The following is an 18,738-nucleotide window of genomic DNA, read 5'->3' as shown; positions in this document are numbered from 1 at the left end:
CAAAAGGGCCAAAATTAAATAAATAAATACACCATTAATTAATTAATGAAATGTGTCATTAAATAATGAAATGTGTCATTAAATAATGAAATGTGTCATTAAATAATGAAATGTGTCATTAATTAATTAAATGTGTATTTAATAGCACCTGCAATAGAAAATCTCTGGAGCCGCCACTGGCTGTCCGGATGTGCCCTGCACCCCCCAGCCCTGCTGTAAAGGCTATTATGTGATCATAGAAGGCTGAACATCACAGGTCATGTCTGTTTTGATGAAACAGTCAGAAGTGTAAACCTCAAGCATGTGGAAGCTTACTTTTATATATTAATAGAGGGACAATATCTGACAGTACAGTACATTTTGAGACCGTGGAGGTTTGTAGTTTCTGTAACTGATGCACTTGGATCATAGAGACTGTGCAAGTTTTATCAAGAATTGTAGCAGACTGATGTCCAACCCATGCTTTTATTTAGCACTACAGAACGGGATAGACTGAAAAAGTTTGCTTTCCTTAAAATTAATCAAAGAAAAATAAAACCTGTTTTACTTTGAATGAACTTCATGAACCACTTCCTGTCTCATTATTGACCTCAGAATGAATAACAATGCTGTCTTGTTGACACTGAAGATGCAGTTTGGTTTCATAATAAATAATAGTACTGCACAGTGTGTTAAAGACACTGAACTTGTGTCAATTGACCTGATCCAAGTCTGTGCACTGTTTATGGCAGAGACGAGTGCTTTCTCAAAGTCCATGTAGGTTTTGAAATGAGCTGGCAGCTTTAGTGTTTCAAAGCATGTAGAAGACGTAGGAAGAGTTCACCCAGAAATCTCCACTCTCAGCTCAGAAGGAAGCATCTCCCAGCCAACCCACAATGTCAGCAGCTGGGCCGGTGTACCTGATGGAGCTAAAAGTCATCAAATAGATTTAAGACAACATTTAGGTCCAACTTTAATTAATCATATCCATCCATGAGACATAGAGGCATTTGTAAAGAGAGTAATGCATTAGCCAAATAAGGTGTTTATACCTGTTTCAATGAACATCCTTAGAAAGCCAGCGATGCGGCACATGGACTCTACTGTAGGTCAAAGTCTTCATCATCACTGTCCTCAACTGGCCATGTGATTTTCTGTAGGAGCATCTTAAAGAACACAAAAAGTGTAGGAAGGAAGAAAATATGCAGATCACATTCTTGGTAAATGGAAAAAATAACCAGCTCAGTCATTGAAAATACATGCAAGTAAAGTCACAAATGTAACTCAATTACTGACTGACCTGAGGTGTGAACTGCATTTCTGGCCTAGATGTCAGCAGGGGCCATACCATCACATCCTTCAGTCCCTATCCCAACTGTTTAATTTGGCACATGGTCCTCCCAATGAGAGACAGACCCGACCCATATTAGAGCCTAAATCCTCAACCCAAATTTTTTACTTTTGCACAGTAGGGAAAATGTTGATAAAAACACAATAAATTGCTTAATAAAAATCCATTCAAACTCTAGTAAAGAATGGACGCATTTAAGAATGTCTGCAGCTATACAGATGTATTTTTCCAGGTTACAACAAATCTCATTCTACCTGGATAACAAGATAAATAGAGTGACATTTGTCCTGTCTGCAGTGCCAGTTATCACATAACTATTGGATGAATGGGGAAATTCCGCTTTCTACATTTCAGCAACGTGTGTCCAGTGCTTGAATGCTTAAAAACTGTAATTGAATGATGAACAATGAGTTAACAATAATGAACTCTTCTTGACTGTATCACCTTTTTAAAGTAGATTATCAAAATGCAAACTCACAAAACCAGACGTGTTGTTGAGCTGCTCTCAGTGTACTATAGTGTGATTTTTTCTTTTGCAAAAAGATTACATTTTTTTATGATAATTTTTCCTACTGTGTCAACATTTGTGAAATTGAGGTTGTTAAATATGCCACTGTCCTATGAACAGTTACAGCGTGAGAAATGTTGTTGTTAAACTGTATACAGTATGCATTAAATGGTGGTTTTGAAGAACTTAAACATGACTATGGACTAAATATCATGAACTAAAGCATGAATTGATGAATGTCACTTAATCAGCAGGAGCTGAAGTTTGTTATGTAGCCATCTCTGATTTGTTTTGTTGACTGTTGGGAGATCAAGAAGACAAGGACAGCTCTGAAACTGTGTCCTTCTGTTCCGGTGTTCGGAGCTACATTTAAGACCATACAAGTTATTACATTTGCCCAAACAATCATTTTTGCAAGAGAATTTTTTTTTATATTACATACCAGTTTTATGATACTCCAGATCAGGGCAGTCTTCCATAACAACAGTTGTAACTTGAGATGCTCGATGATGGGCCATTGCTGGAGATGTCTATACAAAAACTGTCAAGTTTGAAAACATCGCCTCCTGGTGGTGGCAGAAAATAAACCAAAAAAAAGTTATTTTATGATTTCGGGAATAACTTTTACAGAGATTATCATATCAACTTTTGAAATTGGCGGAAAGACTTAAAACACATAGTAGATAGTGTGTGCTGAATATGACGGCACAACGTTTAACGGTGTTGCCATGACAGCGACGTTTGTCAGAGGTGATCAGCTCCGCCTCTGCGGACGCTCGGCGCTCACTGTGCCCGGCACAGAGCAGCGTTACCTCGGCCTGTCCTGATGAAATGATCCGCTGGCTCAGACTACGCTGTCATTAGATGGTTGGTGTGATCCATAGATTTGTTGTTGACGTGTTATTTTGTTTTTAATGGAAACATTTTGACCTGACAGTTTGAAAGTTTGTATATTATTAATGTTTTTTTTATTTTAACTTTGAATGTTAGATTTATATTAAAGTCGCACGGTCATTGTATCTGTATTTAAATATAATATGTAAATACTAGATATGTAGAGTAGTATATATTTGTGCACGTCAATATGTATATATATATATATATATATACTACTCTACAATGCTGTTATATATCTATTTTCCACATTATATTATTTGTATTGTATAATTTAATAGAAATAAATTAATAAATGAAGTTAAATATTTTAAATGTAAAAATAATAACAACATATATATGCATTTATTAAAAGTATTTCATATGTTCATTTATCAACACCGTAGGTGGCGCTAATGAGGCTGCAGCACTTGGCGCCAGCCACCATTCAAACAGCAGAACAATACATACATACTTGCATACTTGAGTATTGAGAAACAACCACATACTTGTGTACTCCCGTACTTGGCAAGTATATACTCCCAGCGTACTTCTCAAGTATATACTTCCCAAGTAGCTTACTTGAGTATTGAGAAACGGTCTAGGACTGAAAATAACCAGTACCGCAAGCGGTGAATGATCGGGAGTTGAGCTAGAGGCGCGCGTATCGACGTGGGCGCACGGAGACTCGCGAGCCCTCAAGCTCAAAACCGTTCAGAACCGCTTGCAATACTAGTTATTATTATTTTTATTTATAATAATGATCATTAAAACCGAATATTATATTATTACTATAATAAAACCATTGGTAGCAGATATATGTAGTATCACATTCTGTCTATATTCTATTACCTTACTGGCAGCAGAAGAGTTTGTGGACCAGGTTTTCATAATAACATGATATTAAATGTTGGGCCGCATATCATTTATTAGTGGGCCACATGGCCCGTGAGCCGCCAGTTTGACACCTCTGGTGTAAGCCTTGTGTGAAAGTGACTGTGATGCCTTTAAACGTTTAGAAGACAGTCCCACACGCGTACACACACACACACACACTTAGTTACCCCGCCCTCAGTGCAGCCGCTCCTCGCTTTGGTTGACAGAAACGAGAGTTGGTCGGAAGTGTGTTCGGTTCGCTGACCAGTGTTTGACTGCAGTTCACACCAGGACAGGAGACTGAGGTCAGTGTCTGATTTAACTGCTTTACTCCTCCAGTTTAGTTGGAGTTAGCTGAGCTTAGCTTAGTTCACCGCTGTTAAACCGCCTCACTCACTTCCTTTAACTTACTTCTGTCATGAAGGACAGAGTTTAACGTCACAACTGAACTCATGACACAGTGTGACGCACCGATAAAAACGGAAACGTTGATATAGTTTAGTTTGGTTTGGTTTAGTTTGGTTCTTGTTTTGGAAAAAAGTTCCTCAACCATTACCTGGAAAACACAGCGACAACTATGTGTGTTTGTTGTGTTGTGTTCTTGTATTGATATCTTTGTCAGGACCAAAATACATGAGACCATAGAGAGTGAGGACATTTTATTTTAACTGGTCCTCACGTTCTGTCTCCCCTTAAATGCATTTTAAGGGTTAAAATGTGGTTTCAGGGTCAGGGTTAGAATTGGGTTTAGGTTAGGGTTAAGCACAGTCTTGTATCAAAGTACCTAAAACACATACATCAGTAAAAGTGCAAATATCTCCCCAAATGACTTTGATAGAAGTTGAAGTCACTTTTTATAATATTACTAGAGTTAATGCATTAATAAAGGGAGAAGTTTGAATTAAGTGAGTTGTCTTTGAGCTGGCAGGTTGTGGGTTTGATTCCTGGCTCCGCTAATGTTTCTTTGGGCAAGACACTTAACCCCGTGATGCTCCTGGCGTCTGTGCTGGTAATGTGTAAAGATAAGTGTGATAGAAAATGTGTATGAATGAGAGTATGACAAAACTCTAGTGCTATATAAATACACACCATTACCAGAAATCTTCTGATTTTATTTGGTAGTAACAAGTGAACGAAGATTGTTAGGGGAATTGTATAAGTGGAGTAAAAGTACACAATTTATTTAGATAATGTAGTGGAGTAAAAGTAAAAAAGTTGATAGAAATATAAATAATAAAGTACAGATATGTGAGTCAGAAAGCATCTGATGTTCCCTAATCCCACCCCAATTGTCAGGCCATGACGCTAGATTAGTGATAGCTGTCACAATATAGATTTTTTAAATGTATTTCACTAACAACAGCAACATTTTTTCTTCTTCTCCACCTTTAAATCTAACACAAAATCCCTTGGATTTGGACTCCTGACCTGATCTCATTGATAATGTGTCCTCTCCCAGTCTCTGGTTCATTTACTCTTGACCCTGTTCACCAAGACGAGTGTCTCAACACTTTGACATCCCAGCTTTTCACTTTCCTTAGGGAGCAAAGTTGCTTTTTCTCCTGACGCTGGAGGATCTGACTCAACAGTGTGAGGATGTGACAAATAACACTGACTTATTGTGAAACAGGAAAAGGTCAGATAGTCTGTACAACCAGAGCCTCGCTGGTGTCACTTGTCGGTGTGGTGATGATTTCTTAGTGCCTTGGTTGTGTTGTAACGGCTTTCCTCATAATATGCAGGCAGGACTGTCTCACTGGAGATACCAGGGAGCAGAGTGTAAGACACAGCGGTGGGAAAAAAGCCAGTAAAGATCTTATCTGAAAACAAATTGCACAAGAAAGCTGTTGCAACAAAACGCAAGGTGTAATCACACTGAGCTCCAACAAAACTAGACAGATAAGTCAAGATAACATTAGAGATTATGTTATTCACTCAGACATCGAAAAGAACGCAATCAATTTTAAATTAAGATAGAATAGCTGGGTCATGCGACTTGATACGTTTGTAGGGGTGGGTGGGAAAATCAATACAGTGAAATATTGCAATATTTTGCATGGCGATATATCGCTTTTCACACAGCAAGTATCTCTTTTTTTTCAATTTTCAATTTTTTTTTACGGATGTTACAAATACACATTAAACTTTTTGTGGATTACCATAAAAAAAACAATTGATGTTTCAGTCCACTAGATGGTGCCATGCACTGATTCTCACTAGAGCTGTTGCGTTGTGTGAGTAAATCGCAACATATGATTTTGCAATATCTTGATAATATCGTATCATGACTTAAATATCGTGATGATATATCGTGGTGTCGCTGGCGATTCCCACCACTGTACATTTAGGATACAAAAAATGTGTTCAGTTGATTATGATAGTTTTCATGCTATATGTAAGATTATTAACATAACTTTTTTGTTCCTGTGCAAAGGTTGAAGAAGAAAGAAATGTTGAAAGAAAGAAATGCAAGTTATTTTTATTAGTTTATCACCAAGCCCTGATATCAAGGTCATCAAGGTCATCCATGGTTAAATCTTAGGGGCTGGCCACAGAACATTAGTGAATTTCCTTGTGGATGGGACCTTAGGGTGTAAAGCAACCCAATTAGTTGGATAATTATACAAGATTTGCTGACATCACAAAATCTGCCACAGTTCATTTAAATGCAGTTCAGGGAGCCATGGTCAAAGTGAAACGATATCACAATTAGACTAAACCAGTCTGAAGAACTAGTGTCACCAACATTATCTGGAAAATCATTTAATAAGGTTGTGGGAAGTGTGAAAATGTCCTCTTTCCTTTCTTTTGTCCCCGAGTCCAGCATCTAGTGCCTATTCAGTTTGCATGTGCTGGCCTTTATTGACTATTAAAATGGTTATATCTGCCCATTTTACACACTTACATTTATGTCAACTCACAAAAATAGGATTTTATTTCTGTTCAGTGTTGACTTTCTCAATTTAAATTAAAAAACTAATCCTCGAAAAACTAGTTTTAACCAGTTTTATCACAGTTATTTCGTAGGGACATGTAGTCACAATATCATGGAGATAACTGTCAAAATATACTTTAAACCAGGGGTGTCCACACTTTTTTTAACGAGGGCCAATCGTCCCTTCAGACCTTTTCTTTTTAACAGTAAAAGTTAAATTCAAATGAACTGTTTTATAATCATTGTATTTTCCTTTACTTTTATCATTTTTAAATGGCAATGCAACCAATTCTAACACAAGTGAAAAAGTCTTTCACATCTTATTTCTAGATCTTATTTGTACCCAAATGTTTAAATGCACTTATTGTAAGTCGCTTTGGATAAAAGCGTCTGCTAAATGACATGTAATGTAAAGTAATGTAATAACATCTTGAGTCAGATATCATGACATAATAGGAGGTGAATGTAAGTGCAAAGTGCAACTCCTTACCAGCTGAGCTAATGGGGATGAGATTATTATCTGTCCCACTCCATCCCTGGCCATAAATAATACATTATAAAACCAAAGCTGGCCGAGGGCCGGACTTGCCTGCTTTAAGCTCTCAAAATCTGAAATGCACTAAAATCCAAAACAAATTCTTAATCAGCATTGCAGATACGATACGATCTACCCATCAAATATTTTAATATGAAAAAGAAGAATCTTAATTGAGATTATTCCAAACCACGATGCATGCTTCCCTTTGCAGCATTTCAATAAATCACTTAGTAAGTTAAAAAATTGGATCCTCTGTTGTCAGGTAGACATGTGGCCTAGTCTATGTGAGCAGTCTGTGCAGGCAGCAGGAAACAGCTGCTCAGATGCAGTTCTCATCCCACTGCTGTGTGTGGTCACATAGTTCACGTCCCTTTTTTTGACTCATCTGCCCGAGACATCAAATCGAGCATGTCAAATTCTTGTTAACAGTGTTGCAGTGGAGACAGGTGGATTGAGAGTCCACCTATGTCTCTCTGCACCATCTGGTAGAACTCAAACAGCTGCCGTCCACATGCTGGCAGCATCAGGAGGAGGAGAAGATGCTCCTCAGGGAGGTCCCTCCTATCTACTCCTGTGCCTCTTCACTTTCCTCACTTGTATCTTTTTAATTACTGTCATCATCAATTAATCTTCCAGTTAATTTCCAGATTTTCAGTAATATTGGAATTTGGTATGAATTTTGATTTTGTTTTTAACTAAATATTAAATATATCATTTAAAAGAATATAATAACAAAACATCTGTGTTAGGAAATAAATGTTTTCATTATGGAATTGTAATGTAAAACATAGTAACTTGAACGTATGCTTGGTTGCACCACCATATTCTCTCAGCACAGTTTCTTGCTTGTTGCATCATAGTGTTGTTGAATGAATTTAACATGGCTGCATTGCTTTTTCTGCTTGTTACGCTGTCTGACCGCAGAGTGTTTCCAAAATCTGTGAGACACTACTGTTACTTGTGTGCAAGGTTAAAGTCTATCACTACATGTAATGTGTGTCATGCACTGTGAGGTGATTCTGACTTTCTGACACTCTGCCTCCCATCATGTCAGAGATTGAATCCAGCAGCAACAATGGCAGACAGTGACAAGACAAAGGAGAGTGGAGCTGCAGCGGCAGCACAAGCAGCTGATGAAGACCAGCAGGTGAGGGGCACTGTCATGCAAGATGACAGCCATTGCATTTAGCTGATCAATCATTATCATTAACACAATACTGAAGCAGTCCTGATGATAGTGGTTACATTTCACTTTATTTTTAGTCAGTACCTCAATTACTGACATTGAGTCAAATTGTGCTTTTGCTATAGAAATAATAGAAGAAGCCGTCACACAGATCCCCAAAAGTGTGCGGATATTTTTTTCTTATGACATATTAAAGACATCTAGGTGTCAGCTGAGATCGCCACAGCAAAGTCTTAGATATATTTAGATTCAAAAAAAGTATTAAGTTTAAGTTATTTGGTTTTAGTTAAGTGCACATTTGCACAAAGTCATTAAACTGGTTTACTTGTTTGATTCAAGTTCAGTATCACCTCACTTAGTGCTTCACTTTGAAGTGCAAATTAATGCTAGGACATGTATGTGAGTTTACTGCCCTCTAAGGTTAAAAAGTTGACATGGGTTTGGTGTGAATAACACAACTATAATGTATGTATTTATATTAATGCAATATAAAGCGTTACATTTGTATAATTACTAGTCAAGCAAAGGCGACTCCAAGGTGGTAAGAGGGGTGCCATTAAATCATATTCTGCTTCGGGCCCTATAAAGGCTTTGGCCAGCACTGCACAGAAGAAGAAGACAACGAGAAGACTGAGTTCATGCTCCCTAACCCTAACTCAACTCAAAGAATTTAATTTTTTTTTTTTTTTGAAATTATCTTTTTATTCAGAAAGGCAAGTTTCCATCACATACAATAAATACAGCTGTAGTCATTCAAGGTCAAAGGAAAGGATGGATTCAGAAAATCCTGATGAATTTGTCCATATTGCCCTTCTGGAATTTACTTTTACGGACCATTACTTATCTAGTTGAGAACAATAAACTCACAAAACAAAACTGGGGAGCGCACCATCTCAAAGAAACAAAACATCACTTAAAAAAAGGTCAATTTCACACAAAGCACAAATACAGTCAGATGAAATCAGATCTGATTGGTTTCACATACTCAGTCCATTTGGACCACATCTTATAAAATTTGTCTTTTTCAACTTTGAGAGAAAAGGAGATCTTCTCCATAATATAAATCCCATAGACAATTTCAATCCAATCATCAATGGTGGGTGGTTCTACTTTTAACCATTTCCTCGTAACGGATTTCTTACTGGCTGCCAACAGTATAGCCAGCAATTTTTTGTCTCTGTTGTTCCATTTTTCCAACAACAGATCACCCAAATACATAGTTTCACATTTAAACGGAATATTTACACTAAATACATTTTTAATATGTTTGTGGATCTCTACCCAGTAAGATCTTATTACCTGACAGTCCCAAAAAATATGAAAATGATTAGCTCCATTCGACCCACAGTGTCTCCAACAAGCATCCCCCTTGCCCTGATGTCTTCTCTGAATAGGTGTAATAAAAAATCTTGTGGTGTTTTTCCAGCAGAATTCCCGCCACGTGTTTGACCCGGTCGAGACCCATTGTAGCTGGCATATATTCTCCCAGCTCTCCTGTGTGATCGTTACATTTACTTCTTTTTCCCATTTCTTTTTAATGTAATCTGTATTCTCCTGTTTAGCTAATTGTATGGCATTATATAACTTGGAGATAATTTTGTTGCCTGATCTGGGTTTAGTTAATGATTAAAATACCTCCATGAGCCCTGACTCACCTCTTCCTAACACCTCTTTAAGATTTTTGTTAAAATAATGTCTCACTTGTAGATATCTAAAGAAATCATCCCTTCCTAGTCCATGATCCTTCTGTAGGTCTTCAAAACTCCGAAATGTCCCTTTGTGGACAAATGAATAATAGGTAGTTAAACCTTTTGAGATCCATATCTTAAATCTGGCATCAATTCTATTTGGTGCAAAGTCTGAATCATAGGCACACCACCTCATCATTTTAGATGCTTCTCCTAATCTACAAATTTTTACTATTTCCTGCCAGGGTTTCAGAAAGCTGCCAGTTATAGAGTCTTCTGGAATTTCCTGTCCTACTTGTAATCTGTTATCACATAGTAGGGCTGTTAAGAATTTAATATTTTAAAGTTCAGAAAATGGTAGGCAGACTTGGAGTGTGGCTCAAAATGTGAACAACTATCCAGCTAAACCAGCAAAACCGGAAACCGCTTAATACTACATGCTGAAAGAGGGCGTATCGCCAAATAACCGAGTGGAGGAGAATACACTTCACTTGTGCTTTGTTCACTAGTAAAAGTAAACGTTTACTAACGGGACGTTTTCGTTCATCTGTTCTCTTTTTCTTCTCAAGAATGTTGTTTCCAGGGTGACCCAGCTGCCACTGGTCAGCTCAGCTTGTGAGGCAGTGTCCAGCGCTTACAGCAGCACCAAAGACCAAGTGCCCATGCTGAAGGGAGTGATGGATGCAGCAGAGAGTGGGGCCCGAACTCTTGGTGCAGCTGCTTCTACCGGGTCCAAGCCTCTGTTGGACATGATAGAACCACAGCGTAAGTTCTCCCTGTGGCAGATACAGTATGATGCATGTGCAATGACTGCATTTAAATAATAAGAAGAATAATAGTAATAAACATAGACTGTACATAAAAATGATGTTGTGTTTTTGGTTGTAAATGAACACCTCAATATGTCAGTTTTTGGAATTAGAAGTTCACAGACTGCTATTGGATGATACCAGCTGTCAATCGCACCAATATCCACCTGTATGTGTCATGCTTTATCATTTACTTTTCCTCTAAACTGAAACACAATTTATAAACAAATCAACATCATGTATCACATATGAATTTTATAAATCAAGTGTGAAGTTGAGGCCTAAGGTCTTCCATATGAACCATATGAGTTCTTTTTGCAAACAGTGGAGTCGCCTCCTGGTGGCTAACTGCTGCTTTAATTCTACTTCTTGATTTGATTACGATTAACATGTCAGCAATTTTAGATACATCCTCAATTTCCAATATTCAGTCAGATAAATATGCATTCAAATATCTCTTAACAAATGAAATGTAAGTGTCCCATCCCTAAAAAGTTTTTTTGCTGTCACTGCATCGAAGCAGAACAGTCCATGTCAGCAAACTATTTTTAACACTCCTAGTTCTACTGCTACTGGGTTAGAATATAACATAATAAAATGTCTGAATAAGAGCAAATTGTGTCACAGAAATCTTTAAATTGTTAAACAAAATGTATGCGAGTCACTCCTCTCTGAGTCATTTGGATTATTTACATTTTCATTGCTCTAAATTTCTAATGTGCACTTGTTTCAGTTGCCGCAGTCAATGAATATGCATTGAAGGGACTGGAAAAGATGGAGGAGACGCTTCCTATCCTTCACCAACCAGCAGACCAGGTCAGAAACAGAGCCGTGCTAATAGTACAGTATAATATGCAAGAATACATTTCAGTCATAATCTCTTTAATCGTGTGCTGCTTCTTCTAATGACTTAAAAATCAGTCCAAATGTTTGATGACATCCAGGTAACCATAGCAACATTATGTGAAGAGTTGCTCCTCCTGAGAAGCTATGCCTGCATACAAACAAAAACATAGATGGTTCGAACCACAATCTTCTTTTGATATTGTATAAGCTGAGAAAGAGAACAGTGGACTCCTAATCTTCAGTTGCTGCTGCACTGACGTGCATCATCCCTCACTGGTTTAGAATTGCTGTTAAGATTACAGCAATCATTTTTAAAGCATGATGGAGACTTGCTCCAAACGACGCAGCAGACACTTTTAAAATGTTGATCCCACATGAGCCACGAGCACCATTAGAATCCCAGGCTGTTACAAAGTCCAGGTTTACAGATAGGTTACAGACTCCCAAAAGTGAACAACTATTCAGACTACACTGAGACACAGGTGGTATAAACAAAACTTCAGACAGACAATTTAAGGATGAAATTAAACAATTAATACAAGATACCAAAGAAAAATAAATAAAAATAAATAAAACAAAACAAAATAAAATAAACATTTCAGATAGTAACACTCGTATGGTCCAAAAATAGTGCAACAAATTCTTGTCTATTCAATCTCATTTAAAAATATCTTCACAATGTATATCCTCATTGACCGGCACTCAAACCTCCTCTTCGTTCACTAGAAAGTCCAGGTTTTTAAATCAAATGTGTTGGTGCCGTTGCTAACAGGGCACCTTGACTTGGGAGCAGCCTGCCTGAGGAGATAAGGCTGACAAAATCACCTCTTAAAACCCATTTTTATAGACTTCCTTTTATATGATGTCATTGCTGACCTCTCTTTTATTCGTTTTACCTTTTTATTTATTTAATAATAATTTTATTTAAAATGTCTTTTATTGGTACTTGCTCCCTTTTTGCTATTTAATGATTCGTACTATTTTGTCTTCTCGTCTCTTTTTAAGTGTGTTCTGCCTTTGGTTCCTGAACCTCCTGCTTTCAACTGCCAACATGTAAAATGTGTAAAACTGTGGCCATTAGCATTAAAACTGGGACTACAAATCAAATTCAAAACACTATCAGTCCATCAGACCATCAGTTGCCACCTGGAACTTACGGAAACAAGGAGCTTCACTTATACCTGGTGTTAAATTGTGTTCATACCGTACATACCGAGCAGCAGCAGCATACAATCACATATTTAAAACCATTATGTATAGAAAATTATATAGAAAGAATTCAATACATTTATTTCCATTCAACTTGTTTTCTTATCTCTTATGACACATGATGCTATCAACTAATACATGTTTGACATATCTTAAGTGTTTTGCTTTGTTTTAAAATAAGTCTGTAAACGATTTAAGTTTTTAAATGTATTTATTGACTTTTAATTACAAATGCATATGTAGACATTGTAAACAAGATTAAGTCAACATTTCAAGAAAAATAACACAAACCTCTCAGTAACGAAGAAGTAGAAGAAAGGAAATAACCAAAGTCTGTTCATTGGATAAGAACTATGTGAAGCATTGTTATTTCTCTCCAAGCATGTCACATATTAAGTTATATTAAGTTCTTTTGTTTCCCAGGTGGTGTCGAACACAGTCAACATGGTGTACCAGTCAGTGGCAGGTGCCAAAGAAGCCGTGGTGGGGGCAGTGATGGGCGGCATGGACCTGACCTGTGCAGCAGTCAGTGGAGGTATCAGCACAGTCATGGGCACCAGGATGGGGCAGATGGTCAGCAGTGGGATGGGCCTGGCCCTCAGCCGAACCGAGGACTGGGTCGACCACAACCTACCAATCACTGAGAAGGAGCTGGGTCAGTAACCATCCAAACAGTGGAAGATATAATTAGACCATGAAAACCTAGGTGAAAAAACCCATATGTTTCCTGCTGCGGTACACACAGGTGTGTTTCTGACAGTTGGATCAAATGAAGCTGAAACTAGGCTGCAGTCTGAATGAATTAATTATGGATGATGAGGACCCAGTTTTTTCGAGAACTGCTAATAGTAAAACTGTGGACTAGAACAAATCACTCAATGTTTTTGACAGTATAACACTCAAATATTTACATGTTATTTAAGAGTGTCCAGAGTGTAATATTTAAGAAATGAACCACAAGTATATTTGTATACAGTATTTAAAATAATAATTGTTTGGTTTTCATAGCCTTAGAATAAGCCTTTTATGTGCTTTGTACCATAATGTACCATTCTGTTGTCTGGTTAGGATGTGAGAAATGATTTTACTGCTGTTGTAATCAGTGCCGGCAGCATCCAGCACCCATAATAGCAGAACTTAGTGGTTGTTCAATGGTTTCTGAAGCAAAGGCCCACAGATGCACCAAACCAAGCTTTTAACAGAGGCTCAGGGAGTCTGTGTTACTTTGCACCTTTGTTATGTTCACTCGTCTCGTCTGAGCTAATCTGCTTTACCCGTCACAGTGAAGTAATCAAAAAGCTGATATATAATATTAATAATATTAATAAGTATTAACATTTTGGAATTCGCAGTTCTCTGTCTTGAGCCCATTCAACTGATGATGGAGAGACACACTTACAAGAGATGACTCGAAGTAATCTCTCCATTTCTGAAACCTTTGCTGATATTGTCACCAAAGGGACGTGTATGTGCAGCTGTGTGGTAGAGCAGGTATTAGGAGCGTCCTCTATCTTTCTGAACTGCCCTGTGACGGGTCAAAGTCTCCCATCATGGGACACATTTCCTCAATGTTGGAAACAGAGGTGCAGAAGTCAAGTCCTAAATAAAACATTTTCCATGAAGATGAACCACAACCAGGCACAGTTCTTTAATGTTATGGCTGATCAGAGTTTTCTGTTTTCAAGGGGTAAAGAAAAGAGACGAAAAGTGCAGTAATGCTACATTACCAATGCCAAGTGCTGTAAAGTATCAAGAACAAGCAACAAACAATAGCTGTGGTTGAGACTGATCATTTTTATTTCCGCTCTCAGCTGCTGTGGCTGAACCTGCCACCGGTGAGTTGACTACCACACCAGACAGCCCCAGCTACTTTGTCCGCCTGGGTAAACTGTCTGCCAAGGTACGAGAGAGAGCCCTACAGCTCTCCCTGAACCGTGCACGACATGCCAGGGAGACCAGCTACACTGCAGTGGCTCAGATCACCAGTACTCTGGACCTGCTGGAGAGAGCCCGTACCAGCGCGGGTACGGCCACTAACCAGACAGGACGAGACTCGGAGCAGCTGCTGCAGCGCTGGACAGAGTGGAAGCGGACAGAGGCTGGAGCCAGACAGACTGAGCCAGAGCCAGATGTGACCAAAGATGAATCCAAGGTCAGGGAACAAGCAACTTGGATTGAACAAATGGTTCATAATCTGGTTAATTGTGCATTTCATAGCATTTACAGTGCATGAACTGTACATTTGCAGCCTTTAAAGTGTATTCTTAAGTGACCTACTTGGAAACCCCCCCACCCCCATCAGATTGTAATCCCATTTCTCTGAAATGGACCCAAACAGCAGTTGTTTCTGCAGTGTAACATAAAGGCATTCCTCTGTGGCTGCCTGTACTGAATCATGTGGAATTCAGATATCATGTTTTTAGTGGAACACTCTTTCTTTTCTTTTTTTTACTATCAGCAGCGTCGACATAAAACAAATATTGTCCACTTAAAGAATTGATACAACCGTGGCTTGATTTGACTGTGCATGGAAAAGTAGTGTGTGTGTTTTTGCCTTTTTCATTTGATGGTCTGTAATTGAATCTGGTATTTATTACCTTGTTTTAAATGCTTGCTTGTTTTCTCTCTTTTAAAACGCTGCAGTGCCTAACGTTCAGTGAATTTAGCTGATGTTGATGTTTTTAGTCGAGGTCTGTTTGGTCTCTAATGAACAGGAACGATGTAACATGTGTTCGTTGCGTCCTTCATGTGAAATCAGGCTGTTCTTGCACTGATCTAAACACAGAGAGAGTCATGTGAAGCTTAATCTGTATCTTATGAACTGATTTAACGATGTGTATTTAAAAGTTGCATGCTACAGTTTTAAGTTGTATCCTTTTGAAGCACTATGTGAAAGGTGCTTTACTAAATACATTAAATTGTATGATTGTTGTTGTTGATATAATCTGACAGTTGATGTACGTACTGTTTTGCGTCCACAGCACCTGGAATGGCGGGCCCTGTCCATGGTGCGTGGTCTGAGTGATCAGCTGCGGTCAGCGTCCTCCAGTGTGGTTTCCAGTGCTCAGGGTTTGCCAGCTGCAGTCCAGGACCAGCTGACCCACGCGAGGCAATCAGCTGAAGAGCTGTACTCCTCTCTGGGGAGCACCAGCAATCTCACACCCCTCCTTCTGGAGCGGAGCCGTCACCAACTGACCCAAGTACTCATTTTGCTTCCCTTTTTTTTTTTTTTTTTTTTTTTTTTTTCTTCAGTGCAGTGTTATTTTTGTTGCATCAGCTTTGCTAAGAATAGCTTTTATATTTTAATTGGTCCTTAAATAATAACCTTAGAGATTTACTGAGCAGGAATTGAACAGGAAACTCCTGCAGTACCTAAACATGTATTTGCATCTGCCCATTCACGTGGTTTCATGAATCTAGGACAGTCTATCATACTTTACATTTAAAGCTGATGTAACACGTTATTGCTTACACTTGTCATAACCATGTTAAAACTGATTAGACCGCACAATGGCCCAATAAAAACATCAGCCTTGCTTTCACTTTGTTACTGTCTTTGCCTAAGGACATGGTTTTCACAGAATAATTATGATTCACTGCACAAAGGAAATGTGTTATTCTGAATCGTGTTTTTCAAGTCAGGCTGCATCCTTAGGTCTAGGTCATATTTTCCACATTCCATGTCTGCAGGGTGTCATGTCCTATCAGGAGTTTGTCCACAGTTGGTTTGTATCGTCTGTACGGTCACAAAATGTGGCAGTGCTTGTGTAATTTCCTCAAAGGTCAACAACATTTACGTCACACGGACAACAGCAGACCTCTGCGGACATGCACTCTCAGAAAGTATGACCCAGGCCTTATGGGCGTCTTGCTACTGCTGTCTCTTCATCTGTTGCCTCTAATAACATGCACACATCTATGTTGTTATTGTCTATTGTTCCCAGGTTCAACATTCTCTAGATGGCGTCATGGAGTATCTGCTCAACAACACACCACTCAACTGGTTGGTGGGACCGTTTGCCCCTCGGATCACTGAGAGGGAAGAAGGAGACGTGGCGATGGAGGAGCTTGGTCCAAACAAGTAGACTTTGAGAAGACTTGTACCACACAAGTCTTCTTGAAGACCTGAGGTTCACTGTACATGGCCCATTTAAACAAAAGCTTGCTTGAAGAAGAAAACATGTTGCCATCATTCGATCCCGTAATTGGAACTTATGACACTACAATCATGATTTAGAATTTGATTACAGCAGAAGCCACTGAGCAGGGAAGCCTGAGAGAAGTTATATATTTCTGCACTCTAATGTTTATAATTGAATAGAAATTAGTTTTTTTGAAGTCTGTTTGAAAGATTTCTGTTGTGCCTTCATAAGACGTTGAAAACAGGACACATGTATCTTCAGTAACATGTTCAAATTGATCATAGTGCATTTCATTTGTTTTTAAATCTGCTGTTTCAGCATTTACTATGTGAACCATGGTGTATTTATGGATGCAGCTAATGACCTGATTTGTCAATAAATACTCAGTTGACTGTCTTATACGTCTTATTTTGGTGTTTCCGCTGCTGACATTTACATGACGGCGATATGAATCAGGGGTGTTTCAAGGTATTTTGGAAGCCCAGGGCAAAGGGAACCTTGGGGCCTGTATTGGGTTTGGCAGCAGGTCCACATTTTATTTGCATAGCGGTTGTAGAATTTAAAGGTCTAGTATGCACCATTCAGACCTAAAAGGTGTCAGGAAACTTACCATGAAGAAGTCTAGTGTAGTAATGATAACTGCAACACAGTGTGATATTACACTCCTTCACTTTGTGCAGTTAATAAGCTTCTGTAATGGAAGCCGGTCTACCTGTTGCATTTGTATAAATATGTCACATTCAAAGGTGGGGATTGTTTGCCCTGTTCACAAGATGAAAACATATCTGTCACGATTCTCATCTGTTCTCCTTGAAATGAATCCCATCATTAAAAATACATTGTGTTACTGTTAAATATAAACAAATGTCTGTTCCATTCAAACCATTGTCATATGAGTTCAAACATATTTGATTAACGCTATCAGCTCCACATGACTAACTCTTACTCAGTATGGCAGTCGCCCGTTGACATTTCAGCTTTAAAATGGAAGTGATTTGTTTTATATCAAGACAACAGCAACATTGTGCCAGTAAAGTGAGGCAACTGCAAACAGGTTCAACAACAAGCCTCTGTCGGCCTCTGTTGGTCATATTGGCAAGTGAGGAAACCCAAACAGACACACAGAGCCACTAAAAACAATACTTCACTCCCACTCAGTGAGGTGAAGTAATAATTGAAAAACACGTAGTGCCCATGACAGGTTCTACTGCTCAAAAAACCTTTGTCGTTCAGCAGGTTGATGCAATAAATGCCTCTTGGCCCTGTCTGGCCCTGTGCTGCCGCTGTATGCAGATGGATAATGCAGCATACAAATTATGTTTTTATTTATTTTATTTTATTGGTATTAGTGATACATCCTTATTAAAAAAAACTATTCCCTTCACATAAATTCTCGCCAATGTAGAAATCTGGTTGTGGGTGTGGAAAGTTTTGCAGAATTTTTGATAGGGACCTGGCTGGAGACATGATGGTAAACCTCTGTACCAGAAGATAATCTTTGTAGTAATTGTAGTAAGTAATTTAATTCTGAACATTTCAAAGTAGGCTGGTCTCCTGTTTATGTATCAAGTAGCAGATAGAGAAAGTGTGTGAGGAAAACTTCACAGCTGTGGAATATTGTATATAACGTTCTTTTTAAGACGTTTTTGTTTCGTGTAATTGATAATCTTATTTTATCTGTCAACATTTTAAATATATCTAAGAACTCTTGGAATTTTTAGGGGCTTCAACAAGTTTGAGAAGAACTGCCTTTGACTACAAATGTTAGAATTATGATAATGAAGTGCATTGTTTAAAG

General features: G+C 38.4%; 1 protein-coding gene and 1 long non-coding RNA gene across 4 annotated transcripts; one reads left to right on the top strand and one right to left on the bottom strand.

Annotated features, from left to right (window-relative positions):
* Positions 1–701: 701 nt before the first annotated feature.
* Positions 702–3,699, bottom strand: LOC131466091 (uncharacterized). Of its 3 annotated transcripts, none has more exons than XR_009241381.1 (3): positions 3,564–3,699; positions 2,281–2,404; positions 702–908 (listed from the first exon to the last, which is right to left on the bottom strand). It is a non-coding gene; the product is annotated as an uncharacterized LOC131466091 (long non-coding RNA). The 3 variants fall into 3 exon arrangements; XR_009241382.1 differs by having other exon boundaries at positions 702–899; XR_009241383.1 differs by lacking the exon at positions 702–908 and adding an exon at positions 1,895–2,201.
* Positions 3,700–3,747: 48 nt separating this feature from the next.
* Positions 3,748–17,336, top strand: plin3 (perilipin 3). The gene is made up of 8 exons (XM_058639180.1): positions 3,748–3,892; positions 8,115–8,207; positions 10,504–10,699; positions 11,477–11,559; positions 13,222–13,453; positions 14,610–14,950; positions 15,780–15,998; positions 16,743–17,336. Exons 2-8 carry the CDS (start codon positions 8,136–8,138, stop codon positions 16,881–16,883), a joined length of 1,284 nt encoding a protein of 427 aa, XP_058495163.1. The 5' UTR covers positions 3,748–3,892; positions 8,115–8,135; the 3' UTR covers positions 16,884–17,336.
* Positions 17,337–18,738: the final 1,402 nt, after the last annotated feature.

The sequence above is a fragment of the Solea solea genome, chromosome 9 (genome assembly GCF_958295425.1).
Source record: "Solea solea chromosome 9, fSolSol10.1, whole genome shotgun sequence".
Taxonomy (NCBI): Eukaryota; Metazoa; Chordata; class Actinopteri; order Pleuronectiformes; family Soleidae; genus Solea; species Solea solea.
This window is presented reverse-complemented; position numbering and strand designations above follow the sequence as displayed.

Coding starts and splice junctions, on each gene's coding strand:
- plin3 (XM_058639180.1), top strand. CDS start 8,136: ATGGCAGACAGTGACAAGACAAAGGAGAGTGGAGCTGCAGCGGCAGCA. Junction 13,454..14,609: donor AATCACTGAGAAGGAGCTGG/GTCAGTAACCAT, acceptor TTCCGCTCTCAG/CTGCTGTGGCTGAACCTGCC. Junction 14,951..15,779: donor TGACCAAAGATGAATCCAAG/GTCAGGGAACAA, acceptor TTGCGTCCACAG/CACCTGGAATGGCGGGCCCT.